The sequence below is a fragment of the Scyliorhinus canicula genome, chromosome 17 (assembly GCF_902713615.1).
Source record: "Scyliorhinus canicula chromosome 17, sScyCan1.1, whole genome shotgun sequence".
NCBI lineage: Eukaryota > Metazoa > Chordata > Chondrichthyes > Carcharhiniformes > Scyliorhinidae > Scyliorhinus > Scyliorhinus canicula.
Genome location: NC_052162.1, coordinates 91,360,512 through 91,384,180, shown reverse-complemented (window position 1 = coordinate 91,384,180; position 23,669 = coordinate 91,360,512). Strand labels below are relative to the sequence as shown.

At 49.3% G+C, this 23,669-nt stretch overlaps 1 protein-coding gene across 2 annotated transcripts in view; it reads right to left on the bottom strand.

Moving 5' to 3' along the window:
* LOC119951665 (sodium- and chloride-dependent neutral and basic amino acid transporter B(0+)-like) overlaps nt 1-20,765 on the bottom strand; it is a 65,954-nt gene extending 45,189 nt beyond the window's left edge. The window contains exons 1-5 of one of the 2 annotated variants that reach the window (XM_038774856.1): nt 20,743-20,765; nt 19,770-19,923; nt 18,891-19,022; nt 7,600-7,767; nt 4,386-4,524 (exon numbers count right to left, since the gene is read on the bottom strand). In XM_038774856.1, the coding sequence (XP_038630784.1) occupies nt 4,386-4,524; nt 7,600-7,767; nt 18,891-19,022; nt 19,770-19,923; nt 20,743-20,745 (596 nt within the window). In that variant the 5' untranslated portion in view covers nt 20,746-20,765. The remainder of the gene's footprint in view (nt 1-4,385; nt 4,525-7,599; nt 7,768-18,890; nt 19,023-19,769; nt 19,924-20,742) is intronic. The other variant, XM_038774858.1, reaches the window with a different exon arrangement.
* Between the last annotated feature and the right edge of the window lie 2,904 nt (nt 20,766-23,669).

Sequence of the window (23,669 nt, the reverse complement as noted above, 5' to 3'; positions counted from 1 at the left end):
TCTGCATTACCTGTTATTATTCTAATGGTTATAATATCCTTCAAAGTAAAAACTGAGGCAAAATAATGATTTAGTGCTCCATAATATTAACTCCCTATTCCTGTCTACTAAGGGATCAGTATTTACTTTAGCTACTCTCTTCCTTTTTACATGCTTGTAGAATCTTTCGCTATCTGTTTTCATATTTGGCACTAGTTTTCTTTCATAATTTATCTTTGCTCTTGTTATTGTTTTTTTAGTAATCGTCTGGTGCTCAACAGTTTACCAATCCTCCACCCTACCACAGATATTTGTAATATTGAACGCTTGGACATTTGCTTTATGTTATCTTTAACTTCCTTGTTTAGCCACAGATGCATTTTTCACTCATACAATCTTTCTTCTTCTCTGGAATATATTTTATGTGGGAGCAATTTCATGTCTCTTTAAATATATGTCACTGTTCACTGCCACTTCAGAGATAGACAAAGAAAAATACATCACTTGGCAACGCTCAAAGAATCAGAGGAACTTGAAGATTCGGAGACTTCTAAATGGACATTCCTTTTTGTTAAATATGTGTAAAATCGTGCAGAAAGAATTCTATTTGTCTCCTGAATACTGGATATTTTCCCTTGTTAGGTGAGGCAAACTGAGGACTCTTGTGTTCAAAATTATGAATTCAGAATTTAGAGATATTGATTATCTGGGTTTTATACCTCAAAACCCTAAGTCATATGCATTCTCAACAACTTTAGCTCAGTCACAGCAAGCTATGGCTGCAGAGTGATCTGGCATGGAGCGAGATGACTTACAGTCTACTTTCCTTCTTGGTGAGTGAGTGAGCTGTCTAGGTCCTGTGTTATAACTCCCCACAAGATCCATGGTGGCGGCCCGATTCATCTCCCCGTGAGCCTCCTGGAGTATAAGCTACCGTGCTGAAGAGCAGAAGCCCACCAGCGAACTAGTTAACTCAATATTCTCAAAGCCGGCCCAGGTAGGAACTGAGCTGCAAAGTAGTCCTGGCTGACACTGTTACTTGTAAGTACTTTACTTTTGGTAATAACCACTCTTTTTCCTATCTATTCCAGGCTCCTCCTTGATTACTAAATTGGCAATGAGGATGGGATGGAGGTAAAGCGTAGGAAGCGTAGGCAACTGATCTTCTGGATAGGCAGTGGAGAACTTTACCAAGTTTTGGGAAGTACCCAGAAGTCTTCCAGGAAGGTCTGGGAAAAATTAAGGGGGCCATAGCCAAAATATATGTGGATCCTGAGGCCCATCCTAAGTACTTCCGGGACCGCCCAGACCCCTATGCACTGTTTGCAGAAATTGAAGAAGGACACGACTGACTAGAAGGCTACGGGATAATCCGTTTGGTACAGTTTGCTGATTGGGCAATGCCAGTAGTTTCAGGACTGAAACCTGCATACCTGTATGGCGATTATAAGTTAATCATCAACAAGGCCTCCTGTCTGGGCAATTACCCAATGCCACGGATAGAAGACCTATATGCGAAGTAAGCTGGGGGTCATTCCTTTTCTAAGCTTGACATGAGCCATCTCTATCTCCAGATGGAGCTGGAAGCCAATTCCAGGTGTTACACAACCATTAATACATGCAGGGGCCTCTACGAATACACAAGACTGCCGTTTGGAGTGTTATCGGCTTGTTCAAGTTTTCAGATGGAGTACATCCAGAGATGGCGACCCTGTGCGGTGGTCTACTTGGATGAAGTCATGATCATCGGATCCACAGAGAGGGAGCACCTGAGCAACATGGACAAAGCCCACCACCGGTTTTCCGAGTCGAGCATCCATCTCAAGAGGGGAAAGTGCATTTTCTGCACCAAGGAAGTTACATACTTGGGCTTTTGTGTGGATCAGGACGATTACACTCGATAGAGGAGAAGGCATGGTCAGTTTGGAAAGCTCCCACTTTGGAAATCGAGACAGAGTTATGGTCATTCTTAGGTCTCGTAAACCACTACTCGAAATTTATTCTTGGCCTAGCGACCATCCAAACCCCTCTGCATACATTGCTGAAGAAGCACCGAGCATGGGCATGGAGAATGTCTCAGGAGTACGTTTTTGCCAGTGTAAATCAGCAGCTAATGTTTTCTGGATTATTGGCACATTACAACGCCTCCAAGCCACTATTGGTGACGTGTGATGCCTTGCCTTACGGAATCAAAACTGTATTGTGTCACCACATTGCTGACAGAAGAGAAAGGTTGGTAGCATTCATATCAAGGACATTGGCCACCGTGGTGCGCAATTATACCCAGATAGAAAAAGAAGGAGGATTGTGTAGTATTTGCGGTGAAATAATTTTATCAGTACGTGTATAGGCACCGATTCACCATTGTGATGGACCACAAGCCATTGCGAGGGCTTTTCATAGAGGACAAGATGATCCCGCCAATAGCTTCCACCTGGATTCAGCAACGGGCGGTGTTGTTCATAGAATTTACAGTGCAGAAGGAGGCCATTCAGCCCATCGCATCTGCACCAGTCCTTACAAAGAGCACCATACTCAAGCCCACGTATCTACCCTATCCCCGTAACCCAGTAACCCCCACTTAACCTTTTTGGACACTAAGGGCAATTTAGCATGGCCAATCCACCTAACCCGCATATCTTTGGACTGTGGGAGGAAACCGGGGCACACGGAGGAAACCCACGCAGACATGCAGATGCCGCACAGACAGCGACACAGACGGGAATTGAACCTGCGACTGTGAAGCAATTGTGCTAACCGCTATGTTACCATGCTGCCCCTTGTTAGCAGCATACGACGACACCTACGAGCGTCGCCAGGCATGTAAATTGTGGATGCATTGAGCAGGCTCCCAGTCGATTCAATGGTTAACTTTAAGAACACCATGCAGGTCACTGTCATCCAATTACACAACTGGATGCAAAGAGACTCTGGATTGGCAAAATTTACCATATCATCTTGCACAGGGGCCAGTAAGGGAAGCTGCCCGAATGGGCCTTTAAAGCCAAAATGCAGGAGCTCAGTGTGGAAGATGGCATCTTTCTATTGCAGGGAGGGGGGGTGTCATGGTCCCAAGCCAGGGCAGAAACCCCCACGAGAACCATGGGGGTAACCCAATGAATCTCCCATTGGGCCTCGTGGAGTACGAGTTCACCCACTGAAGGGCGGAGGCCCATCAGCAGCCTAGTTAATTCAGTACCATAAAAGCCGGCTCAGGCAGGAGCTGAGCTGCAGAGTCATCTCGACTGGGATTGGGACTGTTACTTGCCAATACTTTAGTTTTGGCTCTGCTTTCCGGGCTCTCCCTTGAATATTAAACCTGTGTAATGTAGGTCATAATACCTGTTCCCAGACACTTTCCCACAATTCAGTTCCCAGGTCTATGGCTTAAACACACAGGGGAAGGGACTGATAATTGGAACCATTCAATGTTTTATATTTAGAATTGTGAATCAAGGGCAGGATTCTCCCTGCGCCGGCCGGAGAATCGCCGTGGGGGGGGGGGGGGGGGGGGGGGGGGGGGGGGGGGGTGCCGTGAATCCAGCCCCGCTGCCGGCTGGCGCCGTTTCTTTTGGCAGGGCGGGAATCACGTCGTGCCAGTCGGGGGCCGTTGGCAGTGCCCCCCCCAAGCGATCCTCCACTCCACGATGGGCCGAGTGGCTGCCGGCATAAATCAAAGAAGGTCCTTACCAGCGGGAACTGGCTCTGCGGGCGGCCTGCCGAGCCCTTTGGGGGGTGGGGGGTGGTATCTGGCCCCGGGGGGTGCCCCCACGGTGGTCTGACCTGCGATCAGGACCCACCGATCCGTAGGCGGGCCTGTGCCGTGGGGACACTCTTTCCCACCGCGCTGGCCACTGTAAACATCCGCCATGGCCAGCGTGGAGAACACCCCGGCGCATGCGTTGGGATTGTAGCAGCACACGCTGGCGCTCCCGCGCATGTGCCAACTCGTGCCGGCCGGTGGAGGCACTTCGGCACCAGTTGGCGTGGTTCCAAGTCCTTCACGGCCAGCCTAGCTCTTAAAGGTGCAGGGGATTCCGCACCTTCTGGGCAGCCCGTGCCTGAGTGGTTCACGCCACTTCTCGGCGACGGGACGGCCCGCCCCACCTGTTAGGGAAGAATCCCGCCCCACGTCTTTGAAAAGCATGAAAATAGAAAAAGTCTCACTGTATAAATATTGTTAAAGTGAACCTGCAGTGTTAGAAACCAGGGAGCTGTTAATTAATGAATAGACTCCTGTTGTGATGTTATTTTGGACAGGTGTATGATGTAAATAGTACCTCTATCTAAATCAAACTGCTTTCAATTCATTGAGCAGGACATTCACCTAACAAACATTCCCAAGAGGAAGCTACTGGTACAGCTGTGCGGGTTCTAGTTGTCGCTTTCTGTAGTCATTTACTTACTTCCAGTATTGCTCACTTGGACCCTGGTGAGGAACGTAGATTCCTGATCCATTCGGACAAGTTTCATTGTTTACATGCAGCCATGTTGTATTCACAATTTCAAAATGTACATTATCCAGAGTGAGATTGCAGAATGGATCTGGAAAAGTTGCAGCATTACATTTCATTGGGAACAATGGTGTCACTTCCAGTGATATAATCAGGGTTACCGCTTCACCCTGACTGAATCAGTCCCTTTGCTTTTATTGTATATAACAGAAGTTCCGAGTGCGTGGCTCAAATTGGTCTCTCCAGGAGATTCCCACCATCACAGATGCCGGGCTGTGTTTGATTCACACTAAGGGTAATGGCAGAGAGCACCAAATGAAGCAAAAGGTGTGAGCTCTGACAACATCCAGGGTGTAATTCTGATGACCTGTACACTAGAGTAAGCCAAACCACCAGCCAAGCTGTTGGTATCTACCCAAAAATGTGGAACAGTGCCCAGGTATAGTCCTGCCCATGAATAGCAGGAAAAATCCAATCGAACTATCGCCTCTACATCTCAAGCAAATTCATGGAAAGTGCCATCAGTGGTGTCACGTGGCACTTATAAGCATTGACCTGTGCACCAACATTCAGTTAGTGTTCTGCCAGGACCACTTGGCTCCAGGCCTCAGTATAACCTTGTCCAAGCACAGATAAATGAGGTGATTTCCAGCGGTGAATTAACGAAAACCCTCAGCATCACGGTCGCTTTCAACTAAGGTGTAGCATCAAGGAACCCGACCAAAACTGAAGTCGTTGGTCCATGCTCAAGCTGCAGCAATGAGGAATGGATTTCCACTGCGCTCAAAAAAGTCCCCCGACTCAACGCAGTCCTTGCGGGATCTTCCCGGCTGTCACTGAAAGGCACAGTAATGCCCCTCTGTCGGAGTGGATGTGAGTGAGGTAGGTCGGCGGGTGAGGTGGTCGGCAGGTGAATAGCCAATATGGGTAGATGGGTGAGGTGGTAGTCGGTTCGTGGAGGGAAGTCATTCTGGGTCTGGGGGTAGTCAGGGGTTTGGTCTGGTGTTCTGGGATGGTCAGGTCAGGTCGGGGCGGAGTAGTTGGCTTAGATCAAGGGGAGTAGTCGGATAAGAGAGCAGACAGGTCAGGTCAAGGGCATAGTTGGGTGGTCAGTGGGCAGCGGGTTAGATCATTGCAGGTAGTTGGAGAGTGAGAGGGATAATTGCGCGGTTAGTTCTAGCATTAATCAGGTATTAGAATAGGTTTTAACCTCTCTAACATTTCTTTGATTACTACACAGGTAAATCCTGCAAAACACCCAAAGTCAACGACTCTAGCTCAGAGATATAGATCAAAGTATAAAATAATTCACTGCACATGATAACTCTATTATGATCTAGACCAGACCTCAACAGTTGCTGGGTACCAGACTGTGAGGAAAGCATAATTCATTCCAGGAGTGATTCCACACAGAAATAGGGATATGGCATATTTAAACAAACTTTATTATTAACAGAGTATTAAACTCACTTTAACATCATACAAGAAAATAGCTTGCAATTACCAGTTAAACAATGCTTCACAATAAAATGAAACACTTTGGGTGGGATTCTCTGTCCGGCCGCACCCATTTTCTACTGCAACACATACCCGCCGGCAGCAGGATCCTCCGTTCCGGCAGCCGGCCAATGGGGTTTTCCATTGTGGCCACACCCCATGGCGCTGGGACATCTGTCCATGGGCGTGAGTGGGCTGCCGGTGAAGCAAAGGATCCCACCGACAGAGAATCCTATCCTTACCTCCTAACTACTATCTTTTTATCTCCAATCATACAAACACATCTCAGGTCAAAACTCATTTTTAAATGCAATTAACAGACCCAGGAATACTTGCTGTCTCGAGATCAATGCCGTGGATAAACTGCTTTGAGAGTGAGAGAAAGATATTTCAGGAACCAGCTTGCAGATTCTGCCTGTGTCAAAGTCCTGTTTTACGTCCCAACATTTGGTAAAAAATTGCTGGTATGTTCACACACAAATCAAAACTAAAAACCATCTGATTGCTTCAGCCCCTTGCTCCTTCCATGAGCCACATCATCTCTATCCCACTAACTGGTCTATGACCATCTGACGAAGGCTAAACACAAGGGCACTAATGTTTTACTCCAGAGCGAGCCTTCTTTCTCTAAACAAAATTCCATTTGCCCTATTCAGGTAAACAATATACAGGATTGGAATGAATTATAGTATTACTTGTACAATATTTTAATTGCACCGCTGCAACCTAACCAATATGTCTGTCTTTTAAACCAGGACGTTTAATCATTCCTGCAGTCAGATATACACTGGTTTAGCTCGGGCTGGTTTAGCTCACCAGGCTTAATCACTGGCTTTTAAAGCAGACCAAGCAGGCCAGCAGCACGGTTCGCTTCCCGTACCAGCCTCCCTGGACAGGCGCCGGAATGTGGCGCCTAGGGGCTTTTCACAGTAACTTCATTGAAGCCTGCTCGTGACAATAAACGATTTTCATTTCATTTCACTGACCCAGGCTTTTAGCCATTACTGCACCAGCCACATGTAATACAGTACATATGTGTGAAATTGCAACATTCTTCACAACTCTTACATCTGTCCCAGAAGATGTAGAAGTTGGAGGAGACTGGACCCGAGGATACGACTTGGGTGCTTTCTCGGATTTATAAATCCCAACTTGCATATCTGACTTCTGCACTTTTGTTTCATCACAAAGTCCAATTCATGCCCTCCTTAATACGTCTACAGATACCAATTTTCTGTTTTAGTCAACAAAACTCTTTTGAACTTCTCTCGGCTTTTCCCTGGTTTATCATATGTCATAATTACAGGATGGGGTTTATAATTCACATAACAGCAAAAGTTAAAATTACCCAGGTGACTATGAACTAGAACTTCTACCAATGCCTCTTCAGGGACCTGGCCTAGTAGTACCGAGGAAAGCCTTCAGTTCTGGATAACTTCATAATTGCCTTCGCTTGGGAAAGTGACAATTCGTATTGGGGTATATTAGATATTCTGGTTAGTGCAGGGTTCCATTTGTTCAAGTGCCAACACTCTTATTGTATCTCTGCTGTGTGATGAAAGTGAAGGTGGTCACTGAAACTATTGCCCATTTTTCTCACATTCAGAGTGACAGAGGAAGAATGAACAGCAAGTCTCTTTAATTTACCCATTAGAAGTTCATACGGTACCTTTGGGAGTCCTGCTGCATGTTTCATCTGCGCCCCACCAACTGAAGCAGTCTGCCCACGGCAGGGGGGATTGGAATGAGGCGAACAAGTAGTACAGGCAGTAGCCCATGACGACGTTGTAGGAAATACATGTAATTGTCATCAAAAGGGTCATAGTGATCCCGACACCTTCAAATAAAACAAGGAACAGGAGATTAGATTGGAAACTGTTGATTTGAAATCAATTCTTTGACCTGTGTTTTTCTGCAATCGAGAACCATGGAGGCCAGTGAGACTGTCCCGGCTGACCACACCATTCTGAAATGTCAATGCCTCAACTCATTCCCAACCAGAGTCGCTGAGTTGGAACGTGAGTTACACACACTCTGACACATAAGGGAGGGGGTGAAATTTATGGTATAATCACTTTTGACGTTAGGATTGAGTGGAGGGGAAGCAAGAGTCACAACCAAAGTTTTGAAGTTGAGCCATAACTTTGAAAGGACACAAATTAAATGGAGCACCATAAACTGAGATGAGCCGTCAATAGGTTAGTTGTGAACAGATAAACAGTGGGACATTTTGAAGGAAGTTTTTTATACAATACAAAGTCTGAACTTTCCCCAAAAGACAAGCGTTCCATTTGTGCAGTGAAACAATCATCGTCAACAAATGAGGGGAAAGACAGTGGTCGGAATGTTCTGGCCCTCGTCGCCGGGGGGGGGGGGAATTGTCCCCTCCCATTGAAGTGAGCCCTGCCATGGCAGATTCCCAGGCAATGCGGCCAGCGGGCAATGCCAATGGTTATTGACGTCAATAGGACCAAATGACCCCCCCCCCCCCCCCCCCCCCCCAGCAGCCAATGGTAAGTTCTTCCACTGCTGCAAAACCCACTGTGGTCGGGGAGGAGGCGGGGTGGGGGATTGTTGGTTGATATATCCAAGCCAGTATCCAGCTAAAAATGACTTCTATGAATGTCACTGGATCAAAATCCTACAACACCCCCTCTAACAGCACTGCGGGTGTACCTAGAGTAGACCATGTGGACCGCAGCCATTCAGGAAGCTGGCTCATCACCACCTTCTCAACGGCCATTAGGGATGGACAATAAATGCCTGCCCAGCCATTGATCCCTCCTTCTGTAAAATAATTTTAATAAAGATCAGTCGGAATCGAACTGATTGGGAAAGCTTCAAATAAACAATAATGGGAGACAAAGGAAATATTAAAAGGACAAAGAAGAAATTAAATAAAACTTGCAGAGGATTCATGGGGCGGGATTCTCTGCTCCGCCGCGCCACATTTCTGCCCCGACCCGCCAGCGGGATTCTCCGTTACGCCAGCCGGTCAATGGGGTTTCCCATTGTGGGGCAGCCCCACGCTGTCGGCAAACCCCCGGGTTGCCGGCAAAAAGGAGCACCCCGCCGGCGGAGAATCCCACTCATGAGCTCACAGTTAACATTTGAAAGGGGGTAATAAGGGAGAATGTAGTCCCATGCGATTGGATTCAGATGAGATTATCAACGGGAGAGCGTTAAATTTTGCATCCATTTCACAGCAAAGAGATGGGGAGGGGGGGAAATGCCATTGCTGTGAGGGAACTGAAAATAATTCAATTTATTGGATTTAATGTAAGGATTTTCAAAAAGAAAGGAACAAATGTGAGATAAGAGACTAAACCTGCTGGGCTGAGTGGTTTTCATCCGAGGCGGCTTAAAAGAAATAGGTGAGGTAATTGGAGATGTGTACGTCATAATTTTGCAATTTCATTACATTCCGGAGTTGTGTATTTGCATTGCAAATATCTTTCCATTATTTAGGAAAAGATGCGAGTAACCTGGAAACTAAAGAAACTCAGCTGCTCGTTGGGCTCTGTCCAGTCAATGGTTCCAGACCTTTTAGCAGCAAAATCGATGCTGCCCCCTCACCAATTCTGCGACCACGTAAAACTCCCGGCCTCCACGGAATAAATGTCTGGAAAATGGGCGGGTCCATGGCCGCGCATGCGCATGGCGGTAACCTGCAGCAGTTGCGCAGTCAAACATGGCACCGACCGTGCGCGGACCCGACCTGCCAGATGGTTCCCCCCTAACCACCCACTGGCCACCCTCTGGACACCCCCTACCAGTCCCCCCAGCCCTCGTGGAAGCCCCCTGGCCAGCAGCATGGCTCCCACCCGACTGTGGCGGCGCTAGACACAGTTCGCAGCCGCCACGCCAGGTTTCCGCACGGCTGAGACTGTGGGTGAACCGCGCCGTCATGGACTCGGCTCAACAGGGGCGGAGGAGGGTCTTCAGGTGACACGCTGAGGCCATCCCAACAGCGTGCGGTGAGTGCCACGAAGATGCCATTTCGGAGAGGGCGGAGCATACGAAACCTGCGTCAAACAGGCGCCTACCCCGGTTTCAGCATCAAAAGGGATTCTCCGCCCGATCGCTGATTACGAAATCTGCATCTGCGGAAAATCCCGCCCCTTGTCTTTTGGGGTAATTTCTTCAAAATGCCCCAGCTGACACCTATTTAAAGGGATTATCAACCACATGCAGGTTAGTTGTTAATCTCAATTGACTCTTTTCAAATTTGGTGAAGTCGACAGGGAGTGATGCATCACATGAGGAAGGCCTTGATTATGAATAGGGGGCGGAGTTCTTCGGCCCGCCGTACCCGTTTTCTGGTGGGACGCGCACTCACTGGCAGCGGAATTCTCTGTCCCGGCAGCCAGCCAATCGGGAAATCCGGGGGCGTGAGTGAGCTGCCGGTGAAACGGAGGATCCCACCGATGGAGAATCCAGTCCATGGTTTCTGGATAGGGCACTCGCTCCCAGGTATGGGTGATACCTCAAGGTGCAATCACCACTGGGCTGCAGCTGAAGAGGATGGTGAAACAGAAACGTCAAGGAAAAGGACCAGCTGCTCACAGAGGGAGAAGGAGCGGAAGGAGGTCTCTCAGCAGGAAGACTTATCCAGCTGGAGCAGCACTTCCTCTGACCTGCACCAAGGCCAGAGGCAGTGTGTGCACCTGCCACCTTTCACACCCAGACTGGCTGTCTTAGAGCAGGAACAGGCGGGCGCAGCCACTAGTTGTGAAGGTGACCGTGTCCATTAATTTAATCCCATCAGTATCCTTCCATGCTGGGGCAGGTGATGCCAGGTAACATCTCACAGTTCACCATCAGCTGCTGCATCAGGGAGGTGACAGAGACGCTTAGGCCTGAATTGCATGCTGACCCCGTCCCGTGGATATTGAGGAGGAGGGCTGCTGGGATGGTGTGGAGGATAAAGTGCATGGGTCAGATTCCCTCCAGGATCCAGCCCACCCCAACCTGGACACGATTTTACTTTCGGGTGGGAAGAGACCCAAACATGAAGCCCACCCTTGCTCCTATTAAGTGGCTATTTTTCTTTTTATATTCATTCACCAGATGTGGATGTTGCTGACTAGCCCAGCATTTATTTCCCACCCCTAATTGCCCTTGAGAAGGTGGTGACAAGCTACCTCCATGAACCACTGCAGTTCCTGAGATGCAGGTACACCCACAGTGCTGTTAGGGAGAGTTACAGGATTTTGACCTCGCGACAGTGAAGGAATGGCGATATATTACCTAGTCAAGATGGTTTGGGGAGGACCTCCAGGTGGTGGTGTTCCCATGTATCTGCTGGCATTTTGCAGGATTTTGCAGAGGCAGCATTGGTGATATCTCTCTGGGGGTTTGAGGTGTCTGCTTTACATTGTCCATGTTTCTGATGCATACAAGAGGGCGGGGACCATGGCTGCTCTGTAGACTGGTGCTGAATTTGAGGTCACGGTCTTCAAACACTCTGGGCGGGATTCTCCCGCACTTTGCGCGAGGGCCCGACGCCGGCTCCAAGAGTGGTGCGAACTATTCCAGCGTCATGCCACCCGGAAGTTGCAGAATACTCCGCAAGTCCGGGGGGGGGGTCCGCCGGCGCCGGAGGGGTTGGCGCACGCTAACCGGTGCCGAAGGGCTGCCATGATTTGGCACATGCGCAGAACCGCCGGGGGTTTCTTCTCCAGGCCGGCCATGGCGGAACCTTTCAGAGGCCGCTGCGGAGGCCCCATGGCACAGGCCCGCCCGCAGATTAGTGGGCCCCAATCACAGGCCAGGCCACCGTGGGGGCTCTCCCCCCAGGGCCGGATTCCCCCCCCCCCCCGCACCTCCCCCAAGGACCCCGCTAGACGGCCGACAAGCCAGATCCCGCCATGATGGACCATGTCCATTTCATGCCAGCGGGACTGGCCGAAAATGGGTGGTTGCTCGGCCCACCGAGGCCTGGAGAATTGCCGGGGAGGCTGCTTCCAATGGCCCCTGACCAGCGCAGTGCGATCCCCATCCCCGCCCGAAAACCAGCGCCGGAGAATCCGTCATCCGGCGTCGGAGCGGCGCTGTGGGATTCATGCCGCCCCCTGGCGATTCTCTGACCCGGCGGGAGGTTCCTCAGGCGTCTGAAGACTGCGCTGGTGCATTGGAGTCGATGCTGGATTTCATCCTCGATGTCTGCTCGCACTGAGAGGAGGCACCGGAGGTATGGGAAATGATCCACATTGTCCAAGGGCTCACCGTGGATCTTGATGGTAGGGTGAAGTTTTGTGTGGGAGGAGTGGCTGGTGGAGAATACTTGTTCTCAAGATATTTAGTCTGAGGCCCATTCTTTCATATACCTCGGTGAATGAGTCAACAATGGTTTGTAGTTCGGCCTTGAATGTGCCCACACAGGTGTCATATGTGTACTATCATGGAATGTACAGTGCAGAAGGAGGCCATTCAGCCCAGCGAGTCTGCACCAGCCCTTGGAAAAAGCACCCCACTTAAGCCAACACTTCCACCCTATCCCCGTAACCCAGTAACCCCACCTAACCTTTTTGGACACTAAGAACAATTTATCTTGGCCAATCCACCTAACCTGCACATCTTTGGACTGTGGGAGGAAACCGAAGCACCCGGAGGAAACCCACCCACACACGGAGAGAATGTGCAGACTCCGCACAGACAGTGACCCAAGCCGGGAATCAAACCTGGGACCCCGGAGCTGTGAAGCAACTGTGCTAACCACTGTGCTACCGTGCTGGACAATAGCGGTTCAAGAAGACAGTTCAGCACCATCTTCTCACTGGTAATCAAGTAGGGCAATAATTTATGTCCATGCCAGCGATGCTAATATCTCAGTGAAAAAAATATATATATTCCAGAGGCTGTACGACAAGAGATTAAATTTCCTCCCCCAATTCATATCAATGGGCAACATTTATCCAAATCCTTCAATCTCATTCAATAACCTGATTACACCCCAATTACTAAATCTAAAGAAAAACAATCATCCACAATACGCTTCTGCCTGAGTGGCAACATGGTTTGTTCAAGTCCTATTCTACAGACAGGAGCATGTAATCCAGGGTGACACTTCAGTGTGATACCAAGGGAATGCTGAACAAATGATGGTGCTGTCCTTTCAATGGGACAGCAACCCAACGTCTCGTCTGCTTTATCAGGTGGAACTAAAAGTTCTCATTGCATAATTTCAAAAGACATTTGGGAGAGCTCGCCCCAGTGTCCTGCAGTAGATTTATTCTTAACCCCACATCGAGAAGACAGGTGATCTGTTTTCATTTCCTCATTGTTTGCCAGATCTGGCTTGTGCACAAGGTTTCCGCTACATTTCTCCACACCACAGCAGCAGAAGCTCCACATACATTTTCGAGCATTGTATGATCATGGATGATGCAATTGAAATGCGGGTCATGTTTCCTCGTCATCCTCCTGCAACATCTTTCCACTGTCCCCCAGCTGGGTGGGAAGTCTCTCCCCAAGCCAGAGTATTCGCTTACAGTGCCTTATCTCCCTGCTCCTCTCCCTTACCTCTGGTATCCTGCTCGGAACCATCTATTGGTCCCCTCCTATTTCTAATCTAGGTGCTACCCCTCAGCAAAGGCACAGGATTAGTTTCTTCATCTATGCTAAATGACACCCAATTCCACCCCACCACTACCTCTCTCGACACCTCCACCTCCCATGACGTCTGGCAGTGGATGAGCAGAAATATCCTCCGATTGCGGTTGAAACCGTTGTTTTCACCCCACACCCCACACTCGCGACTCCATTGCTCTACCTCACGGCAGCCTGAGATTTAGCAGGATTGTTTGCAGCTTTGGTGTCACATTTGATCCAAGGATGAGTTCCTAATCTCATAATCGCACCATCTCTAAATCCAATTATTTCCAACTCCATAGCTTAGTTCGACTTCGCACCTTTGTCAGTTCGACTGCTATTGATATCCTCAACCATGCCTTTATTAACTTTGATGCGGCGATGTCGGCGTTGGACTGGGGTGGCCACAGCAAGACGTCTCACAACACCAGGTTAAAGTAAAACAGGTTTGTTTCGAATCACTAGCTTTGCTGCTGTGGTGTGGGGAAATGTGGCGGAAACCTTGTGCATAAGAAGATCTGGCAAGATCTGGCAAACAATGAGGAAATGAAAACTGATCATCTGTCTTCTCGCTGTGGGGCTATGGATAAATCTTCTGCAGGACACTGAGGAGAGCTCTCCCAAACATCTTTTGAAATAATTTTAGTTCCATCTGACAAGGCAGATGAGACTTTGGGTTACTGTCCCATGTAAACCAACAGGTTTGTTTTGAATCCCTAGCTTTCGGAGCACAGAAAGACTTCTTGTTGTAAGACTTCTTACTTTATTAACGTCGACTTGACTATTTAAATGCTCACCCGGATGGCCTCCCACATTCGACACTATGTAAACCTGAGGTCATAGAAAGACCTGCTGCCCGTGTCTTAGCTCACAGCAAGTTCCTTTCGCCAACCGGCCCCATGCTTGGTGGTATGCCTGATGGCAGGGCCCGTGGAAGGAGCCGCAGCTGCAGGGTGGTGGGAGTCCTTTGTGCCTGCTTGTCTCGGGACAAGATGGATTGGGGTGGGTCTGCAATGAGCAGGCAGCACTTGGTAACAGCTGGTCGACATGTGGGGTGGGCGAGCTGAGGGTGTCACTGGCGTCACGCGTGCTCTGCGATCGGGAGTATGCCAGGGTGGGTACCTGATGTCGGGATGCCTCAGATCCAGGGAGTGTTCAGCAGGATGCATGTCCCCCTACAAGAACCACCACATGAGGGGGTGCCCATCACGAAAAAGGTTTTACTCGCTGAACGTGCAGTTGGTGTTTGACCACCAGCTGCACATCATGCACATCTGCGCCCGACACCCAGACAGTGTGCAGGATGCCTTCATCCTTGCACACTCGAGGTACTCCACTGGGTGAGGGACTGGCTCCTGGGTGACAGGGACCATCCGTGCGGTTGTCACCTATCTGGAAGCCACAGACCAATACGGAGAACCACTACAACGATGCCCATGCTGCGACCAGAAGCGTAGTAGAGTGGCACACCAGCATCTTGAAGAGGTGGTTCAGCTGCCTAGACTGCTCTGGTGGGGCCCTCCAGCCTCCCACATTGTCATGGCCTGCTGCATCCTCCCGAACATCGCGCAGCAAAGGGGCAACATGCTGGAGGAGAAGGGTGAATGCCAGGCCTCATCCGACTGGGAGGATATGGAGGAGGGCCAGGATGGGCAGGGCATGAAACCCGGGCAGCCACAGGCGCCAACACAGTATGCCAGCCAGGGATACCGTGCACGGGACAATCTGATCGGCTTAAGGTTTACTGACAAGTGGTCTGCACCAGCAGCTTGAACATCCCGTCCCACCCCTGCATCTGCACCTCCCTCCATGTTTCCCACCAACTCCAGTGCTGGTCCTGGGTTGGCAGTAGCAGTGGGTCTAGTCCATGGGATGGAGGATGATGATGATTTGCTGCGCGATGGTCTCTGGTGCTCAGTGCCGTTTGATGAGGTCCTACCTGCCCTTAGTTGCATTTCCTCCACCATCCATCCAGGTGATCCCTGCATGCATGTTGACCACTCCATCTGACGGTCCCATCGAACTCCTGTGGTGGTGGGATTGGGGAACAGGATCCTGGCGAGGGCGGGGGTGGGGGTGGGAGGGGGAGGGGAGGGGTGGCTTGTGGGTACCGGGCCGATGTTCGGCGGTGGGTCACTCACCCAGTAGGCCCTACCAAATGGTGTCCCCACATATCTGGCCCTGTCCCCTGCCGCCTCCGAGGGGGACCCCAGGGGACACTGCCTGTGCCCATGTCTACAAACCGTGTCCCACACCGCCAGCGTCCAATCACCCCTCCCCCACCCGGCACAGCCTCCGCACCAGATTACCCACCTCACTCTTCAGACAGAAGACCGAGTCAGTTCAGAATGTTGGTCAACAGGTGCCCTCGCCCCTATCGCTAACTTGTGTGCATCACTTAACTGGTGTCTACTAGCTTCTAACCTTAGTGCCCTAGAGTGCCATCTAGTGGGTTCCTCAGGCAGTACATCAGAACTGGAAGCGGCCTGCTGTGTTTCTCACCCTGTGACCTGGGTCCCCTGGGACTGTACAATGTACTTCTGGGATTGCGCCACATCACACAGCGATTGAGCTCGGACCCTCTGTGACTGGTTCGGATCAGGCAATGCCAGGCCAATACCCTCAATGCCAGCAGCCATGATCTGTTGTGACCGGACCAAGCTCTGGAGTGCTGCTGCAATGTCCGTGTTGCTCTGGTACATAGCTGCTTGTGACATGGCTGCCCTGTTGTGAGCCTCGGCCACCGCCCGCACAGAGCGCCCAGGCCTTGGAAATCTTTACCCATGGCCAATACCTTTGCATACAAGACCTCTATGCTGATGCCACTCATGCGGTGTTGGCTTGAATGGCATGCATTGTCGACACTGCCTCTTGGCTCTGCAGGCAGCTGGACTCCTTAAACTGCAATTGCAGGCACTGGATTGTTGCTGACACCCCCTCATGTAGTCCCCAACTCTGCATCTGCATCTCCAACATTGATGAGACCACCCTTTCCAGAAGCACAAGACACATCTGGGGTCAGGCAGCCCTCCTACTATCCTACCTCCACCTGATGTGTGTGGTGCACAACAGATAGTGCCACAGGAGCCTGTTCACTTAAGCCAAGCTGAGGTGCGTATCTCTGGGATGGTGGAGGGTGTTGGTGACGGCAGTGACAAAAAGTCGGTGTCTCCCCCGGACATGTACTCCAGGATGTCGTGGGGTTGCAACGGGAGGCTCTGCGGGTCACCAGCGAGTCCCACCTCATCGGCAGGTGAATCTCGGGGCTGTGCCTGGGTACCCCCCCAGGGGGAGACACCGGACGGACCGGCCTCGTCTCCAGATTTCTGGTGCGGCACGCTCCCGGGCTTCTCCGTCTCGCCAGCCGGCCAATGGGGTTTCCCATTGTGGGGCGGCCCCACACCGTTGGGAAATCCCTGGGCTGCCGGCAAAACAGAGAATCCCGACAGTGGAGAATCCACTCCTATGACTTTGACCAGGCTTTCAGTCACCCGACTTAATGGAGGGAACTTCCTGGCCATTCACGCCAGCAGGTTATTCTGGTACCACCAACGGCACACCCCTGCCGTGGGTTTCCCGGCAGCCAGGGGTGCATTCAATGACAAATCCCATTGACAACGGGTGAACCAAAAGATCCCACTGCCGGCCAATGGCAAGCCACTTCCCGCAGGTTATGCGGTAAATTCCGCCTAATGATTCATTTATGATCCCAACGCCTGAAGAATTCGTATAAATTGTTGATTTTCTTTTGTTTCTTCTACCTAAATTTGAAACAATTAACAATTCTTTTAGAAAATGAGAAGTCCAACCAACATCAGCATCAATAATACTGGAATGGTAGGATTCTCCAGCGATTGGGCCTAATATCTGATCAATAATACTGGAATGGTAGGATTCTCCAGCGATTGGGCCTAATATCTGATCAATAATACTGGAATGATAGGATTCTCCAGCGATTGGGCCTAATATCTGATCAATAATACTGGAATGGTAGGATTCTCCAGCGATTGGGCCTAATATCTGATCAATAATACTGGAATGGTAGGATTCTCCAGCGATTGGGCCTAATATCTGATCAATAATACTGGAATGATAGGATTCTCCAGCGATTGGGCCTAATATCTGATCAATAATACTGGAATGGTAGGATTCTCCAGCTATTGGGCCTAATATCTGATCAATAATACTGGAATGGTAGGATTCTCCAGCGATTGGGCCTAATATCTGATCAATAATACTGGAATGGTAGGATTCTCCAGCGATTGGGCCTAATATCTGATTAAATTTGGAACAAGGCCAAAAATAAATTCATGCACCATGTGTTGTCAATAATTATCTTTCTAAAAACACACAACAGATCACAATACAACAACTGATAAGATCAGTACAGATTGCTTTTTGATGGTTGTCATTGACACGATGGGCCGAAGGGCCTGCTTCTGTGCTGTATGACTATCTAACTCTAACTACTTCACCAAGCCAAGCTTAAATGTCTGTCTGATGAGGAGAATATGACTAGTATATCTTTTTTTACATTTTTCCAATTAAGGGGCCGTTTAGCGTGGCCAATCCACCTACCCTGCGTTTTGTACCTGTGTGGTCGGTAACATGGTGGGCTGGTTTAGCTCACAAGGCTAAATCGCTGGCTTTTAAAGCAGACCAAGCAGGCCAGCAGCACGGTTCGATTCCCGTACCAGCCTCCCCGGACAGGCGCCGGAATGTGGCAACTAGGGGCTTTTCACAGTAACTTCATTGAAGCCTACTCGTGACAATAAGCGATTTTCATTTCATGTGCTACTCAATCCTTGACTAATGAAGAGGTCTTCTGAATCTCAATGAAGAAGACTCAAACTCATCCAGTAGTAACAAAAGGTTTATTGAGTAACTATAACAATTATTGCATGAGTTCTTTACTTTAACTTTGATACTAGTGATAAGGTGAACAAGATCTAACTACAGTAACTATACGTAACTCCACTAGCCATCTGAACTACTCTGCTATTGATCTGGCCACAGTGCAGCCCCGAGAGAGCCAGAGACCCAATGTGGTTACCTTTTATATGCCTGTTGGTCCGGCCCTCTAGTGATCATAGTGATTAAACATTAATCCCTTGGGTACATGCACACATAGAGATCACTACATACTGCACATCTTTGGGTTGTGGGGGTGAGACACATTCAAACACGGGGAGAATGTGCAAACTCCACACCGACAGTGACCCGAAGCTGGGATCGAACCCCAGTACTGAGCACCATGAGGCAGCGGTGCTAGCCACTGCGCCATCCATAACAAATCTATTAATATGGATTAAACACTATTATTCATTTAATTGGTTGCCAGTCACATGTTCCAGAATAATCACTAACCTTGTAACATTGGCACGGCTTTCCACACTCCAACAGGTCCGAGGCTAGCAAACTGCCCAAATGAACATTCCAAGAAAAACACTGGTATCCCAACGAGTCCCAGCATTAGCGTGTAGGGAATGAGAAATGCACCTGGAAAATATAGTAACAGATTTCAATGGGTGGGAGGGGGGTGGGTGGTAAAATCACCCATTCACGCTGAACAACCTTGTTTCCACCAGGCGGGTTGTGTTAAAATGACCCCTGAAACCTCCATGAAAGCATTTTTGTCTGTGTGCTTCATTCTATCTAGCTATCTATCTTCTATCCATCCAGCTTTCATCTACCAGAAATATTTTTACTTCCTTTTATCCCAGTACAGCAATTCAGTTTGACTTCATTCGCTCCTATTTTGTTTGCCATGGTTACTGAACGATGTTATGACGTGAATTGGTCATTAACATGTGGGGGATGTTCAGTTCCCAGCTGCAGTTCCAGAAGCTTCATTAAAAAACGTGGAATCCCATCTTCTAAAAAATGTTTATCTTTGTAAAAGTGCGGAGCAGGTCGGAATGCAATTACTACTTTGCCAATGATGGCTCGAATGTTTGTCTAATGAGGAATATATAACTAGTATATTAATGTGAATTAAACGCTGCTACTCATTTAATTGGTTGCCAAACGTGTGCTGCAGAATAAATACAGACGTTGTAACATTGGCACGGCTTTCCACACTGCCACAGGTCCGAGGCTAGCAAACTGCCCAAAGGAATATTCCAAGAAAAACATGGGTATCCCAGTAAGTGCCGGCATGAGTGCGTAAGGAATAAGAAATCCATTAATTTATCCACCTAATTCTGCCCTTCTCGCTCTCCTGTGTTTCATATTTTTCTACATTACCTCCTCCATTTTTGTAAGCCACGTAAGGGAATCTCCAGATGTTGCCCAGACCCACAACACAGCCAATCACCGAGAGCAAGTAGTCAGCCTTCGACGACCAGTTACCTCGCTCCACATTGTCGTCATTTTCAACCACATCTTCATTGGTGACAGACTGGGGGGGGGGGGGGGGGAGAGAGAGAGAGAGAGGAAACGAACAACTCAGAAATTAGACTTTCTCAGACTAGAACTCTAACAAAGAGTGCAGCCGTCACCCAGTGCTGTTAGGCTGGTTTTACATTGCTAAATAGGGCATGTTCCCATCACACCCTCCCCCTGTGCTGTCAAAAAATTAGGCGTGGCGCCTTTATGTTGGCATTAGCCCAGACATCAAAATTACGATGTGGAGATGCCGGCGTTGGACTGGGGCGAGCACAGTAAGAAGTCTAACAACACCAGGTTAAAGTCCAACAGGTTTGTTTCAAATCACTAGCTTTCGGAGCACTGAGGAAGGAGCAGTGCTCCGAAATCAAGTGTTTGAAACAAACCTGTTGGACTTTAACCTGGTGTCATCAAAATTACGGAAGTGAGCAGGTGCCAAAATTAGCTGCCCACCCGCCATTTTGAAATGACTAATTGACAAGATAATGAACCAGCATTTTTCGGCCGTCGGACCAGGAGACGTTTAAGAATTTAAGAGTCTTATGCATCAGTTTCACGTGGGCAGTAGAAAAGACCTGCCCACTGAGCAGAGATGGTGAGGACAGCAGCAAGTGGATCATTCGGTTTCTATCCCACCAACCCTCACCACAAACCCCACCCCCTCCGAGAAATCCAGCCCAGTGTGCTGATCTCCATTTTACAGCAATCAGTTGGAAACACCCTGAACCCCACAGAGAGACTCTGCAATTCACAACAACCAAAATCCCCAGATCATCAGCATCTCTCAGAGTTGTACAGGAGTTTGCTGTCACATTTTGACAAAATTACTCACCATTTTTTCTGAAAGATGGGTTTGATAGCTTTTCTGTGGAAACTCAAATAGAGCCAATTTGCTCTGGTCCATTTTTTGGACGATGGTATGATTCTTCCACTCGAGGTTGGATGTAAGTCTTAAGGCGGACAAAGGTCAACAAGCTGCTCCCAGTCTCTAGTTAGTTCGGATTCTCACCATTTAATAATTCTTCCAGTCAGGAATGAGTTTCCGAGACTGCTTAAAGTGTTGTAAGTCTGAATATTCAGCTACTGGTGATATCCAAGTTCCCTAAATAATTCTGCTGTTCATTTGTCCCAATTTCCATACTACCTGTTTTTAGTACAGTTTATTTGCATTAGTTTCTCATCACTCAGTCTCAAATTGCAGTTATTATGTTTCTACAGGTTTGACAAGAGTGACATTTTTAAAGAGAACAGCAAGCGAACCTGTAGCTTTTTTTAAAGGCTGCGAACTTCGCTGGCTAGGCCAGCATTTATTACCCATCCCTAATTGCCATTGACAAGTTGGTGGTGAGCTGTCTCCTTGAACCGCTGTAGGTGCCCCCCACAGTGTTGTTAGGGAGGTAGTTCCAGGATTTTAACCCAGCGACAGTGAAGGAACAGAAATATATTTCCAAGTCAGGATGGTGAATGGCTTGGAGGGGAACTTCCAACTTCCCATCCATCTGCAGCCTTTGTCCTGGGTGGTCCTGGGTTTGGAAGCTGCTGCTGAAGGAGCCTTAAGGAGCTCCTGCAGTGCATATTGTAAATGGTGCACATGGCTGCTACTGTTCGTCAGTGGTGGACGGAGTGAATGTTTGTGGAAAGGGATGCCAATCAATGGGCTGCTTTGTCCTCACTTGTGCAGGCAAGTGGAGCGTATTCCCTCACACTCCTGACTTGTGCCTTATTGATTGTGGACAGGCTTTGGGGAGTCAGGGGGTGAGTTACTTGCCATAGATTTCCTCGTCTCTGACCTGCTCTTGCAGCCACAATATTTATGTGGACAGATCAGTTCAATCTCTGGTCAATGGTAACACCCAGGATGTTAATAGTAGGTAATGTCATTAATGTCAAGGGTCAATGGTTAGATTCTTTCTTGTTGGGGTGGGGGGGGACGGTGAGTGGGGGGGGGGGGGTGAGTGGGGGGGGGGGTGAGTGGGGGGGGGGGTGAGTGGGGGGGGGTGTGTGGGGGAGGGGGTAAATGGGGTTGGGGAGGGGGTGCAGGGGTGGAGGGGGGTGCAGGAGGTGGGGGAGGGGGTGTGGGGGTGTGGGGAGGAGAGGGGAGGGTGGGGGAGTGGGTTTAGGAGGGGGTGGTGGAGGAGGGTGAGGGGTTGGGGGAGTGTGGGTGGGGGAGGAGGGGGAAGGGGGGATGCGGGGGTGGGGGAGGGGGTGCGGTGGTGGGGGGAGGGGGTGCGGAAGGCGAGGGGAGGGAGTGGGGGAGGGGAGGGGATGAGTGGGGGGAGAGGGGGAGGAGCCGGGGGAGGGGGGAGTGAGGGGGGGAGTTGGAGGGGGGAATTAACCCAGTGGAACTGGAAACTGAGTTCCACACTATCAATAGAATAAAGGACAGGACTTTGATCCCGGCGTGATTATTTTTTGGCAAGGTCTTAGGATCATTTCTTTGAGGGTGCGGTTCATCCTTCCCACTATCCCGCTGGATCGAGGATAAAATGCAATGTAGAACTTTTGGCTGATCCCAAATAAGTTTATCACCTTCTGCATCACCTGAGTGGTGGAACAAGTGCCTTGGTCGGAATCTATACTTCGAGGGAGACCCCACCTAGTGAAGATTTGCTGCTCTATGATATCTGCCGTGACTGTGGCAGTATTGGTCTGAGTGGGAAAGGCTTCAACTCAAAGTGTCGATGATGACCAGGATGTATCTGTAACCTCCTGATCCGGGTAGGAGGGGACCGATGTGAAATGAAATGAAAATCGCTTATTGTCACGAGTAGGCTTCAATGAAGTTACTGTGAAAAGCCCCTAGTCGCCACATTCCGGCGCCTGTCCGGGGAGGCTGGTACGGGCCGCAGATTTGTCAGATCTGTGCTTGATTTTATTTGATTTCTCTAAATGTCCTGCTTTTTTAATAAAGGAGTTCAGCATTTTCCCAATGACAGATGTTCTAACTGGACCACATGGGGCAGCATGGTAGCATTGTGGTTAGCACAGTTGGGGCGGATGTGTCTCAGTTCTCCCTGGTGGGTATACTTGTCAGGATTTTTCTGGGATCAGAATATGCAGTTATCGACGAAATGCCATTCTGCTGGCCATCAGCAGAATCCCATAATTCATTCACCCTTGGCCCCTGCCCCTTGGTGGTCCTGGACAGCGTGATGCTGGTAAATAATTTTGGGTGGGGTCCCTAATCGGGAACACGTACCAGCCATCCTTAAGAATGAGCCCGTCCTTTATTGTAATTGTTTCTCGCCACTTATAAAAGGAGGAGGGTGTGCTGCTCCTTCCTGGATCTGTTTCAGGTACTGGTCGCTGCGCTGAGTTTGTTTAAGGTCATCAACCATAGCCTGGTTTACCCTCAGGGCATTAATCCATTTGGTAAGAAGGGGGGGGGGGGGGGGGGTTGCCATGCCTCCCCCTCCCAGATGTCCTGCTTGGCCAATTCATCTGCCCTCATGTTGCCAGTTGGGGAGGTTCTCTGATAGGCTTAACTTTAATGATGCCGTAATCATGACCTTGGGCATTCTGAAAAACACACTTTAGTGGATGCGCAGATGGTAAATGGATCCTGCCTACTGAGACAAATCCTCGAGCTGCCCACAGTGGCAGAAACTCAGTTAAACTATTGCAGACATACATAGAATCATAGAATTTCCAGTGCAGAAGGAGGCCATTTGGCCCATTGAGTCTGCACCGGCCCTTACAAAGAGCACCCTACTCAAGCCCATGTGTCTTCTCGATCGTAACCCAGTAACCCCCACTTAA